The 13,381-nt window shown below is 40.2% G+C and overlaps 1 protein-coding gene across 1 annotated transcript in view; it reads left to right on the top strand.

Moving 5' to 3' along the window:
* Window positions 1-13,381, top strand: part of nhsl2 (NHS-like 2) — a 152,959-nt gene that overhangs the window by 123,671 nt on the left and 15,907 nt on the right. The window contains exons 3-4 of the mRNA XM_028563635.1: window positions 948-1,090; window positions 6,452-6,698. Of these exons, the coding sequence (XP_028419436.1) occupies window positions 948-1,090; window positions 6,452-6,698 (390 nt within the window). The remainder of the gene's footprint in view (window positions 1-947; window positions 1,091-6,451; window positions 6,699-13,381) is intronic.

The following is a 13,381-nucleotide window of genomic DNA, read 5'->3' as shown; positions in this document are numbered from 1 at the left end:
AGGGTTAAGACTTGGTTTTAGAATTAGGGATATAATTAGGTTATGGTTAGGGTGAAGGTAAGGGTTAAGGTTAGGCATTTAGTTGTGATGGTTAAGGTTAGGGTAAGGGGCTAGGGAATGCATTATGTCAATGATCGGTCCCCACAAAGATAGTGCCACAAACCTGTGTGTGTGTGTGTGTGTGTGTGTGTGTGTGTGTGTGTGTGTGTGTGTGTGTGTGTGTGTGTGTGTGTGTGTGTGTGTGTGTGTGTGTGTGTGTGTGTGTGTGTGTGTGTGTGTGTGTGTGTGTGAGTGTGAGAGCTAGACGGCTTTAGGGATGAGTGGGGAGTGGGTCGGGAGTGTGTTTTGGGGTAAAGGATTGGCTGAGGGGTTGTGAGGTGGAATGTGTGTGTGTGTGTGTGTGTGTGTGTGTGTGTGTGTGCAGGGGGAGAAAGAAGGGGAGAGGTGGGGGTTAGGAATCTGTTTACAATGGCCTGAGGGAGAGTCGCCTAAGCTGCCAGAGAGGGAGAAACAGTCAGATATCGAGAGGCAGTGTGAGAGAAAAAGCCTAAGACGAGGAGATAAAAAGACGGACAAGACAGAAAGCAGCACAACCACAAGAAAAAGAAAAAAAAAATTGGAGAAAGAGAAGGAATGAATGAAAGAAGAGAAAGCCCTGCACCCATGAGAGGATTAAAAACAAACTTAAGGAGTCCTTTAAGGTTGCACAGCAGAAGTTGCAGTCGGAGACGCAGGAGGGAAACTGCAGGGAGATGCAAAGCAGCAGTCTAGATCTCTGCTCTCGGCCATGCAAATAGGATATCTGGTGTGTGAGTTTGGGTTGTGTGTGTGTGTGTGTCAGTGCACTTTTACTGTATTCTTGTGTGCATGTGTTGTTTCTGTGCTGCAGAAAGTTGACACTAACATATAGGCTTTTTTTCTTTCCGTCTGTTTGTGCGTGTGTGCAGACTTTGAGGAGCAGTTGTACGACACCAAGCTGACCGGTCAGACTTTCCGGCATCCATCCTCGCAGAGCTCCGACGACACATCCACCTCACTCAGCCGATCTCTCATCTCCCTCAACAGCAAGAGACCTGACTTCATCTTCCTGGTATACACACAAACAACACAAGTTCAAGTTTTATATACGATTATTTGAAGTCACATACACTAAATACTGTAATTGCCACCTTTCCTTTTCCACAGGCAAAACACACAAACTTCTTCTTATGGTGTTTAAACCATCAGACTTCTTGAAGCTAAAAACACACACACACACACACACACACACACACACACACACAGAATCCAGACCGTGTCCACATCACTTATTTTTTTCACTTTTCTTCCTGAGCAGCAAGAAAGCAGCCTTCGCATTCCCACTAAATTCACCCTAACTCACTCAGTCCCACTCTTTCTGCCCTTTTTGCCCTTACTCTCACTCTCCTCTGCTCTTTATTTCTGCACGGCAGTTTCTTTCTAAACTTATTCAGGACTTATTTTTCTTAGCTTATAGCAGTGATTCCCAACCAGGGGTACATGTACCCCAAGGGGTACTTTTGCAGTTGCACATGGAAAGATTTGATCCAACTACTGCAATTTGAAAATTTAGAAATTAGGATTTGATAAAAAACTATATATCAACATATTAACATATCAACAGGTAGCTTAAAGTAATGGCTAAACAGTTCAAATGATTAGTTATAAGTACTGGATAATTGGTTGTGATTATTGTTTACAGTAAAAGTAACGTTGGTGAATAAATTGTCAAATATTCAGCTACAGCTACTGACAAAAGTAGTAGTAACCCAGTAGGCTAGTAGCACGATTGCTGACCAATCCCACCGTAATACCGATAGTTCAATTGTATGAGAAATAATATCCACTTTTATATGAATAGTGTCATACATTTGGAAAATACATTGGGAATCGATGGAGGCGTACGAGTTCATCTGACAGGGCTGTGGGGGTACCTCGGACCACTGGCTTATAGAAACCAGACATCAGACCTTTTCCCACCTCATTTTAAAGGAGAGTAGAGTGCACACTCCTAAAGAATTTAGTCCTAATAGTAGAGTATAAATCCATCTCTTCTTACCTTCTTCCCTAAACAAAGTCTTTATAAAGCCTCTTGGATCAGCAGGAACATGCATCGTCACAAAGCTGAAAACAGGGCTGTTTTTCTGACACCATGAAAAGTTGAAAAAAAGACGTGGTTCTCACAGGACAGCGACGCTAATACATATGATGATCTTATAAAATATAATGCATCGCTTAAACTACCCAACAGTATATATAAATGAGTTAAAATGAGCACAACCTAAAACATCTACAGCAGTAAAATGCATCATACACATTAATGCAGCAGGGATGTTAATCCAGAAACATCAGATAGAATAGGTGTGGTTTTTGTATTTTTCCTTAAAGGTGCTCTAAACGATGTTGGGTGACGTTACTTCTTGTTGACGTTCAAAGTATTTTCAAACAAAACGGAGACTAGCTCGCTCCTCCCTCCTCCTCATCCCGTCCCCTCCCTTTTGTGCTTCAGCGCACTATCCCCCCACCACCCCAACCCCCACCCCAAATCCTTCTTGTCTGTTATTGGCTGAACGCTGGAACACAGTTTGTGTATGTTTGCATTGTCCAGGTTGGACCACTTTGTTTTTGTTGGCGTGTGTGGAGCCTAGGCTGTCTACAGAGACCGTGTTTTTTTACAGTGTGTTTAGGGGACCGGCAGCTTGCGGATAGTGAGGAGATGTTTGCTGTATGTGACAAAAAATGTTGTAGCCTAAAAAAACGCGTGACATCGCTTAGAGTACCTTTAAGTAAAGAACCTAAATACTTCTTCCACCACTGATGGTGTCTGGCGACATTGTTTGGCTGCACTGTAATCAGATACACAAGTTGTTGCTGACAAAGTAGCCTTGCCAGGTGTTTATTCTGCCCCCGGTGTTCAATACAGTAGATACTGTGTAGTACTGTAGTTTCAGCCTTTAATCAGCAGCACAATGAACTATCATTCTGCTTCTCCCCAGTGGCTAATTACTATTCCAGTGTCACTAATACTGTTTCAGCTAAAATTCATGTTGTGACAAAATGTCTCATTGCTTTTTGTTATCATCTCTTTTATATAAAAGACTAAAGCAGAATTATCCAACAACTATTGTACAGTATGTACAACCCCCTCTGTTAGATTTGTCAGAATTAGTCATCATCCTTTTCACACTCTCAACAGGATTCCATAAACAAATGCCAAATCATTTAGTGTCTTCTAGATGGAAACATCACTAATACGGGATCAGAAATTGAAATAGCAAATGACAGCAGTGCTATTTGTCAGTCAGCTCATGTTCATTGAAACACAGGGGAGAGGTTACTGACTGATTTCCGAATGTAAGAATTTTTTTTTTTCAAGGGATAATTCAGATCTTTTGAAGTGGGGCTGTATGAGGTACTGAGTACCGACACAGAAGCTAAGCAATGTACTGCTGTTGACGGGGGCAGCAGCTAAACATATTTTGGCCACCTATAAAAATCAATATCACTTTAAGTGTACGTTATATTTAGAATATTTTCACAGTTTTATCTTGCTGTCAGACAGCCCTTTACGACAGGGAACTGAAGCTGTTATCCATTGATATCCATCAGTGCTCTATTCAAAGCAACCAGACTCCATTAAATTAATTAGTTAGTGTTATTGTGTGACTTTGGTGAATACAAACTAACCCTTTAAAACTCCAAAGACACAACAATAACACAAAGAAACTAACCGGTCGAGGCAGCAGTAGAGCAGCAACTCCCATGTTCTGCGATGTAAAATTACTGTTTTTGTCAAAGGAGTCTGGTGGCTTTGAAGCGAGCATAACAGCTTCACTTCCCCGTCAGAAAAGGTGATCTGACAGCAAGGTAAAGCGGTGAAAATGTTGTAAATATAGCGTACACTAAAACTGATATAAATTATTTTAGGTAACTAAAATACGTTTAGCTGCTGCCCCCGTCCACAGCAAGACATTGCTTAGCTTCTGTGTTGGTACTTAGCACCTCATACAACCCCACTTCAAAAGATCCAAACTATCCCTTTAAAAAAATTCTTACATTTGGAAATCAGTCAGTAACCTCTCCCCTGTGTTTCAATGAGCATGAGCTGACTGACAAATAGCACGGATGTCATTTGCTATTTCAATTTCTGATCACATATTAGTGATATTTCCATATAGAAGACACAAAATGATTTGGCATATGTTTATGGAATCCTGCTGAGAGTGTGTCCAAACTGGCGGTGTGCCGACAGCCATCTACTGTAGCTAATACATATATGGATAATGACCTCCTACAATCCCAGTTCAATAAATCTGAACTATCTCTTTAAGGACTTTAGCAATAATGATTTCATTGATTTGATGTTATATCATAAATGATCTACAAAGGATAAACACTGAACACATGGATGCAACAGCTGCTCTGCAGGGAGTTCTTCACTATTTCTTCTCTGTCATTCTATGCCTTTGCTGTTAATAGTTCTCAGGCTATTTCCCCAAACTGTGTAGTTATGGCAGCTTGATGGACTCCCACAGTGATTTTACTGCAAGATGGCTGCACTCTGTACCTTTAGCAAGCTGTTAAACAGCTCTGTTAAGTTAATGCCTTTCTCTCTGATTGGGCTAATATCAATTAGACTTTGGCAGATTCCCCTGAGATAGCTCGGATTTTAATTCCTACAGTACATACATGTGGTTTCTCACATGTTGTTCCTCAGCGAGGATAGACTGTGGTCTTTCCTGCATTGCAGCAGCCCAGCAGCAGTTTCGGTTTCAATGCCTTGCTTAAGGGCTCTTTGGCAGCAATGGTTGATACCTAAGATTTAATATCAGGCGGATGACAGTTCCCTCCCAGCTGGGATTACACCTTCCCATTGACACAAGGGACTGAACCAGCAATGTCTCTGCTACTCAGACTCTGTCCCTGCCGGCTAATCAGATATAAAGTTTTTTCCCTTCACTTCCTCTTCTTCTACTTCTTTCCAACGTTTCTGCTCTCCTGCATCAACTATAGACATACAAATCATCATTATTCTCTCCTTTAACTACAACACAGGTGAAAATGAGACATGTATTTAATTATTATTTTTTGTAATGTTTTTTTTCTTCTCCCTTCTCTCCTCACTTCTTATCTACTTTGCTGATCCTTCCTCCCACTGGCATTGAAGCAGCTTAGAAAGGACAACACATTTTATTTTGGTGGAAGTAGATGGTAGAGTAGATGACCTCCGCCAGGCTGTCTCGCCTCCTAAATTGTATTGACTTTTGCTTTAATTGAATTTAGAGATTATTTGTTTTTTTTTTTTTTTGGGGGTGGGGGGTGGAGGGGTTGAGCCAACAAGACCAATTTAAAAAGAAAAAAAACCTATTGTCTAATTGTCGAAATAGCTGAGGCATAAAAGTTTGAAAGAAGTTTGAAGTCTAGTTTGGTACGGGAAAAATGAATCTGAGGTATCACTCTGAGGAAATCTAGTTAGGGCCATGAGAGGTCAGGCTGTCTTCGGATGGTTGGAAGGATTTTTTTTTTTATTTCACTACATAAGTCAGATGTTGTTACACAATACAATTAAGGAGCGAGAAGAAAACTGACCAGAAATAATTATGAATTTGTGTTTTTAAGCAATTAAAGCTGAATTTTAGAAGACCGATTTTCTTTTAAGCCACGACCAGACTGAGCCCTTAATCTCATTAATCTAACTGACTGTCATTGTGTATATCTATAAAGAAACTAGAAGGGCACTCTGAGAGCGCAGAACTCCGCCAATGCCAAATGCTCTATCTCGCAATGTTAACAAAGTGAAAAATAATTTGTGTATCTGCCCTGTGATTTGGATCTGCTCCAAAATTGAATGGGTTCTTCCTTGGCCCAGTTTTTCCTAATCCTTCCTCCTAGGCGGCGGTAACAATGGGATTTTATGCATTTGAAACATTAAAGCTCACTCGCCAAAGCTCTTTTTTTAAGCTACACCTATTAATGTTTTAATATTAAAACAATGGAAAATTGACTGCATGTAATGTAAAAAAGGCTCACTTGTACGTGCTGCGACAAATCCACAGAGAATTATCACCCTACTCTAAGTAACTATAAAGTGTTTTAGCATCTTTTAAAGTTAGCAACAAAGTTAGCGACTAGCTGGTGAACATAGAGGAGCATTTAGCAAGCTAAATAAGCAGATATTTCCCTCAGGAGTCGGTGGAGACCAAAACAGAGCTCAAAGGAGAGTGAAAGGAGAGTGCATCACACATCTGCTGGATGTGTAAATCGGTGACTGTTTGCTTATCCTGTTAAAAAGGTGTTTATATCAGTGTCGTGTTTAAAGCTTGTTGCTCTGACCCCGAGGGGCCAAAACTAATCAGTGAATGCAGGTTTAAGCCTGTCTGAAAAACGACCACCACCACCACCACGTCTCACACTCCCTCTCTTCTTCCTCTAGCCGGCGTCCAAACAGCTCTACGACGATGAAACGGCCTCCTCTGTGTTTGGACTGAGGTCCGTGACCGACCCGTCTCCCTCCCCGTCCCCTTCGCCCTGCGGCTCAGATCGTCCCCCGCTGGGTTGGAGCAGTAACAACAGCAGCAGCAGCACCGCCACTTCTGGCACCACCGGACCGCCTGTCGCAGACAAACCACGCTGGCAGCTCGGGAGACGCACACTGGGTCACTTGCCGCTCGACATCACAGGTACTAAACACAAGTGAGGGTTCACATATGGAGTAATTGGGTACTTTAAGGATGCTTTTCACTGGGTCATTTTTGCACTAACTGTCTCTAATCCAAATGAATTGGTCCTATTAAAAATACACATGAACTTGAAATGAAGAACATTGAGGTTATGGGGGTATTTTTGAAGGCTTATTTTTTATGTTTTCGGTGACGATATGCAACAGATCAGCTCGCATCTTAATTAAAAACCGAGCCTCAAGGATGGTTTCACTGAAACAAAGTTATTGAGGTAGTGTTGCATGAAACCTTCTGGACAAAATAAGTATAGATAGCATAAGATATTCCTTGTTCTTGCCTTTGAAGCCTTTGGTCTGGCACAGCTACAGTATCTCAAGGAATTCATGAATGTTTCAACGCCTCGACCAGACTGATCCTGAGTCATGAAAGTAGTAGAAGAGTTTGCTTTAAATTGATACATGTAAATGCAGGCGACTGGCTGGCCTTTGCCTATGCGTCCGTGTTGTTGTTTTCTGCCAGAAGCTGCCATAAATGTTGCCACATTTTTATGACACCCTTTTTCGATATCAGTAATTTTTACCTACAGTATTTTAACCAGATGAAGGATTTTAGTCATCAGACATCTGGATCTTAAGTTATCAGAGAAACAAGCTGAAGAGAAACAGCCCATCTGGCAGCCCCTCCTGGTTCTCTGCTGAATAGATTAGAAAAGATTTTTAAAGTAAAACTGCTTTATTCAGTGTTTTTTACCGTTTTGTATCACCGGGTCCATTTGTTTTGGAAATAAATAGGCTCACAGTAAAAAACCTCATGAACGATGAAAATTGAACGAATACTAAACAGAATAGGCTGACTGCAGTGACAGCAATGGTAAAGATAAGAACTCCCATGATACCACGGTGCTTCACGACATCACCAAAATGCATCTTTTGTTATTGTTTTGATTGAGAGACCCCTTGTCGCACAAAATGTGATCTTGACTTGGGCATTTTCTGACATTTTATAAGCAAAACTATTATTGAATAATCACAAAAACAAACATTAGAATAACTGATAATGAAAAAATAATATGTAATAGGTCTGGGTGATACGGAGAAAATCAGATATCGCGATATTCTTGTCCTAATACCTCGATGTCGATATCTCGGCGATATTCTAGGGTTGACAATTGGTGCTTTAACAAAATATCTTCACAATGACATTTAAGATAAATAATCTTCAGTAATGTAGATATAATGACTAAGTGGGTAAAGGTAAAAATAATAGAACAGCTGGAACAGTCTGGTAACACAAAACATGACATCACTTTACTATAATGCAGCCTTTAAAACCAGGAAAAGACAACACTTAAGCCATTTACGATATTACGATTTCCAAAATCTAAGACGATATCTAGTCTCATATCACGATATCAATATAATATCAATATATATTGTCCAGCTGTAATATGTAAGTTGCGGCCTTGTTTAAAAGCTCCCACTGGATGGAGGTTAATTAAAGTGGGATGTCAGGGGGGGAGGCCAGGTTCATAGTGTGTCACAGCCAGATGCCTCCAAGCATTATTTGGTTTTATTAGAATGAATGGCCTCAATATGAAAGTTTTCTGACAAATAATGTAAAATTAAATAGATCAACCTCCAAGATAGGATTGTTTGGGAAAATGAATCAGTGTTTGGCAGCTGTTAGATGGCTCCAGATGTCTGACTGCAGGGGATGATTTAAAACGTTTGTGGATAAAGTGAATCTTATTTTTATGTCATTGCCGTCGTTGGTTTTATTGTTGTGAAAGAAAAAAACATTGCTGACTTTGTTCGACACACTTAATGCCTCAGAGCAAAATCTTATTCACACGTTCCGCATTGTTCTCAAGGGAGTTGGTTCTTCCTGTGACAGTGAGAGTCATGGGAAATTAGACTAAAGGAAAATGCTAAATAATTGTCGATTTATGTTTCCTTTCTAGGTCAGTGTAATTTGACTTGCTGTAATCACTGCCTCATAGTTGTCGAAGTATTAGAAATGAAACATGGAAGACTTGATTTTGAAATAACCTCCTAAATTCTAAGAATTGTCTTTTTATTAGCATATCTATAAAGTTTTGAAAAAGGATTAGAGGAGTATTTTGTCAAAAAAACTATAAAACTGTCTATATGTTAAGGAGAATACATGTAGAAAAACCCAAATTGAATGTATAATATTAGCTTAAACTGGACATTTCTAAGCCTTGCTAGTCGGTTCACCACTTTAATCCAGACTAAAATATCTCTAAAAATACTCGATGTATTGTCATGAAAGCTGTTATAGACTTTCATGTCACCCACAGGATGAAGTGTTCTCACTTTGGTGATCCCTTAAATCTTTACATGTAGTGTCATCATCAGCTCAAAACGAGGAAATACCTACAAAGCTAAGCTGTACTTTGTGTTAGTGCTAAGTGATAAATATTAGCATGCTAACATGCAACGCTGCAGATGCAGTGGTAAACATGTCATCTGTGGCATGACAGTAAACACTGATTATTGCCTGAATCGACTAGCTAGTGGCTTAGTTTAGGCAAGTAAGGCTTAGCAAGATCTAGGCAGGTGTGAATTAAAAAAAACGAGCCAGTGTTCAGGTATTGGTCATGATTATGTCTTGGTGTATTGGTCATTTTAACTTAAACTAGAACTTAAATTAGAAACTTGACTAACTTAAAACATTAGTTGCATGGGTTGGCAGTTAAACCCAGTAAATGTATTCACCAGGCTGTGCATTTCTAGTTGTAATTTAGGAATTAAAGCCTATTCATCTCCTGCTGCAGTCAGTGTATACCTTATCAGCTACATTCCTAAATGAAATCTGATCACATAAATGCCTTGTCTGTCCCCAGGTGCTAGTTTGCAATATTACTGTCGAAACTGAACTATCATAGCAATCCCTTTCTCTACGCTCATTTCCCCTTTTTCACTATATGACAAGAAAATGATGAACACCAAATCTAATTTTCTTCCGCAAGTGATTCACAGTTAGGAGGGAATTTTTGAACGATGGTGTGGAGAAACATTTTCTAATGTAGTGGGTGTTTTTTAATTTTACTAATTAAATCCACTTTAGTTATGAAAAGGGACATAAAAAGAAAATAGATGTACAGAGTTATCAGAACAGCAAGAAACTCAGTATTTCAGTAGGAAAGTTTCAACATTGTGTTGCCTCGTTGCTTGAACAGTTTGCATATTCATGCCAGAAGTCATAACTCACAGGTTACACTGGATGATTTAGACATGCAGTACTTTAACACATACTGTCGTGCACATGCACGCACGCGCACACACATACACAGATTTCCACTTGAGCTTTAAGGGAGAAAAGGCTGCAGAAACAAGATTTGACATCAAGAACATTTTCTTCTTATGATCACATTCGCTATCACCCTCACCCATCTCTGGCAGTCAGCTTTGCTTTGGCTTAGTGTGTGTGAGTGTGTGTGTGTGTGTGTGTGTGTGTGTGTGTGTGTGTGTGTGTGTGTGTGTGTGTGTGTGTGTGTGTGTGTGTGTGCGCGCGCTGTCAGAGCTGTTAGTATGCTGTGGTCATCCTTGGCAGCATCGTTCTGACACTCCTGCTTCCACTTGTTTTGACCAAGCCTCCTCCTTGTTTACTTTGCGTGCATGTGTGAATATGCGTGTGTGTGTGTGTGTGTGTGTGTGTGTGTGTGTGTGTGTGTGTGTGTGTGTGTGTGTCTGTGTGTCTGTGTGTGTGTGTTTCTGTGTGTGTTTGCTCGTGTGAATATGCATGTGAAGGTGGTCCTCCTGGTTTTTGGCATAGCAACTGCTTCGTCACTGGGTGCCTCTCCCCTCCTTCTCGCACATATATGCATCTCGATAGTTAAATATCTTTCTCTCTTCCTCCTCCTCTCTCTACCCCTCAGTCCCTCTCTCACTCTCCTCACCCATTGTGTAGTGGAGTAGAAGGTCAGGTACAATGATGCGTGCCTGTGGCTTTGTACTTGGTGGGTATTCACTTCCTTCTGAGAGAAAAGAGATAGAAACAGAAAGAGGAAGAAGGGAGAGAGAGAGAGAATATTGGATGGAGAGGTCAAGCGATAATAGAGTTAGAGAGAGGGACAGGAGTACTTTGAGGACAGTACTTATACTCTGTATTTTTCTTATTGTAACCAATTGCTTGAAATGTTAAAATGAATTTAATTGTAAACTCTTTCCGACCTTCTCCAACCTGTCTGTGGCTCTTAGCCTCAAGCCCATTGGCTGAAGACGTAAATCTTTAGAAATGGGTCACTTCCTGTAACTGCTGGGCACTGTAGTTTTTAGCTTAGCTAGTTTGATTTTTGGATGATGGGCAGTTAATCGAGATAAAACAATTATTAGGCTGCTTTCTGTTTTGCAATGATGCTCTCTTTTTGTCTTGTGTTATAAATCGTGTGCTCTCCTTCCCGTTAATGCGTACAAATGTTTACGAAAATGTTGAATATATGTTTAGTCGTTTTGAATAGGTTGTGGAAGTGCACTAATGTTACAACATACTTTTTTTTTTTATACAAATTTGTTTCTATTTTTTAATCTATATGTTAGATATGAAAATGATGAATGAGGGCGCCTGGGTAGCTCAGTTGGTAGAGCAGGCGCCCATATATAGAGGTTTACTCCTCGACGCAGAGGCCGTGGGTTCGACTCCGCCCTGCAGGCCTTTTCTGCATGTCATTCCCCCCTCTCTGTCCCCTTTCATGTCTTCAGCTGTCCTATAGAAATAAAGGCCTTAAATACCCCAAAAAAAATCTCAATGTTGACCAAAATAATCAAGCAGTCATGGCTAATGTTACTCAAACAGGAGTCTCTCTCTCTCTCTCTCTCTCTCTCTCTCTCTGTGTCTCTCTCTCAAATTCAAATTCAAAGAAGCTTTATTAGCATGACCATACTGACACACAGTATTGCTAAAGCACATAGTAGAACAGGGAGACATATACATTTACATACATGTTCACAGAAGGATGCAGACAATAAAACGTTATGTTAACATTCGTGCAAAAGCAACAGTTATGTCAACAAATTTAAAACTGATGCATATCAGCAACAACATGAAAATAAGAATATGATTAATAATAATAATAATAATAATATCACTCTCTTTCTCTGTAAACCAGCAGGCAGGTAGCTTCGCAGCCAGTGTGCTGTTGCCATGGTAACTCGCCACTCTTCCTCTCTCCTCCCTAAAAAAAAAAAAGAAGAAGAAAAAAGAAACAGTAGCGGTAGAAAAAGAGAGAAAGTGAAGCCAGACGAAGAAGAAGAAGAAGACGGCAGCAGTAGTAGTAGAGAGGTGAAGAGGAAGGTGAAGAAAATGCAGTTTGAGGAAAGACAGAATGAGAGACGAGGAAGATGGAGGGATACAGGATGAACGAATAATGAATGACGGATAATCAGAGAACATTTTGTCAGAGCGCCCTCCTCCCACTTTCCTTCCTCTTCCTCCTGTACTCTGTCTCTCCGTCCCTACACTTCTCGCTCCGGCAATTTTCTTGAATGGCTGAAGCCGTGTAGACAGTAAAGATGTGAATGCAGAGCAGGCTGAGAGACTGACAGGGGTAAGACATTTATCAATGTATGTTGATTTTTGTTTTTTAGAGGTCAATTTATAATGTCCATAATATCTGAATTGATTGATATTTTGAGCTACAATTGTTGAAGTATATGTTGATTTGGTATAGTAACACATGAGTTTACAATAATGGCCTCTAATCACATTTTTAAGACCATGTGTTGATTCCTGGTGCTAAATGTAAACCTGTGCCCGACATATAGAAGCGATCCAGTGGATTTCTTTAGTTGGAAACTGAAAGACAAGCAGCCTGTGACATCGCAAGGACAAGCAGGCAACGATCGCAAAACAAAGCTTGCATACAGTTAGCTAATTTCTTTTTCTTAGTAAAAACAAACCTAAGCCTAAATGACAGAGATAGAGAGGCAGACTGCTTGTATATTTTGCAAAACATCACATCACATGAAGGTGCACATTTTGACTGTACTTGGTGGGTGTTAACTTCCTTCAGAGGAAAAGAGATGGAAACAGAGAGAGAAGATGGGAGAGAGAGGTGGAGAGATAATAGAGTTAGTACACAGAGAGAGAGAGAAAAGGAGAGAGAGAGAAGGAGATGTACTTTAAGGACAAGACTGACTTTATTCTGTATTTTTCTTTTTCGTCAAAAGACCAAAACCAATACAGTAGTGAGTTTTTCCGTCTCTAAACTCTTTCCAACTTGTTTGGGGCATTTTGGCTGGACAAAGATCCAATTGTTATTTAAATGTTGTCTATTGTAAATTTGTGATTTGTACATGTGCAGCTGCTACTTTTTTATTAATCCTGAAAATGTTGTCATTTATTCTACAAAAAAAGTCAATAATGAGGCTTCTAAGCAGGCAGGTAAACAGCTTGCAAGTGTCATTTACAGCAACAACAAATAAAGAAAAGAATGTTAGACAATAAAAGAGGCATTTATGAATGCAGTTCTGAATGTAGAGTGCAGAAAGTCAGTGAGGGAAGCAGACGTGGAGTGGAATGTGGAGTTTAGCAGAAACACAGACAGGCGTTCATGCTGCGGAGCTGCAGACAGTCTTATCCTCTCAGTTTACCTGGAACGCCTCCGTCCACCAGGACCCTGACAGGGTGCCGAACTTTTCAGAACTGCTATGAATCCCATT

This window comes from Perca flavescens, chromosome 19 (genome assembly GCF_004354835.1).
Source record: "Perca flavescens isolate YP-PL-M2 chromosome 19, PFLA_1.0, whole genome shotgun sequence".
NCBI lineage: Eukaryota > Metazoa > Chordata > Actinopteri > Perciformes > Percidae > Perca > Perca flavescens.
Note: the sequence above shows the minus strand (reverse complement) of the source record. Positions and strands in the feature narration are given on the sequence as shown.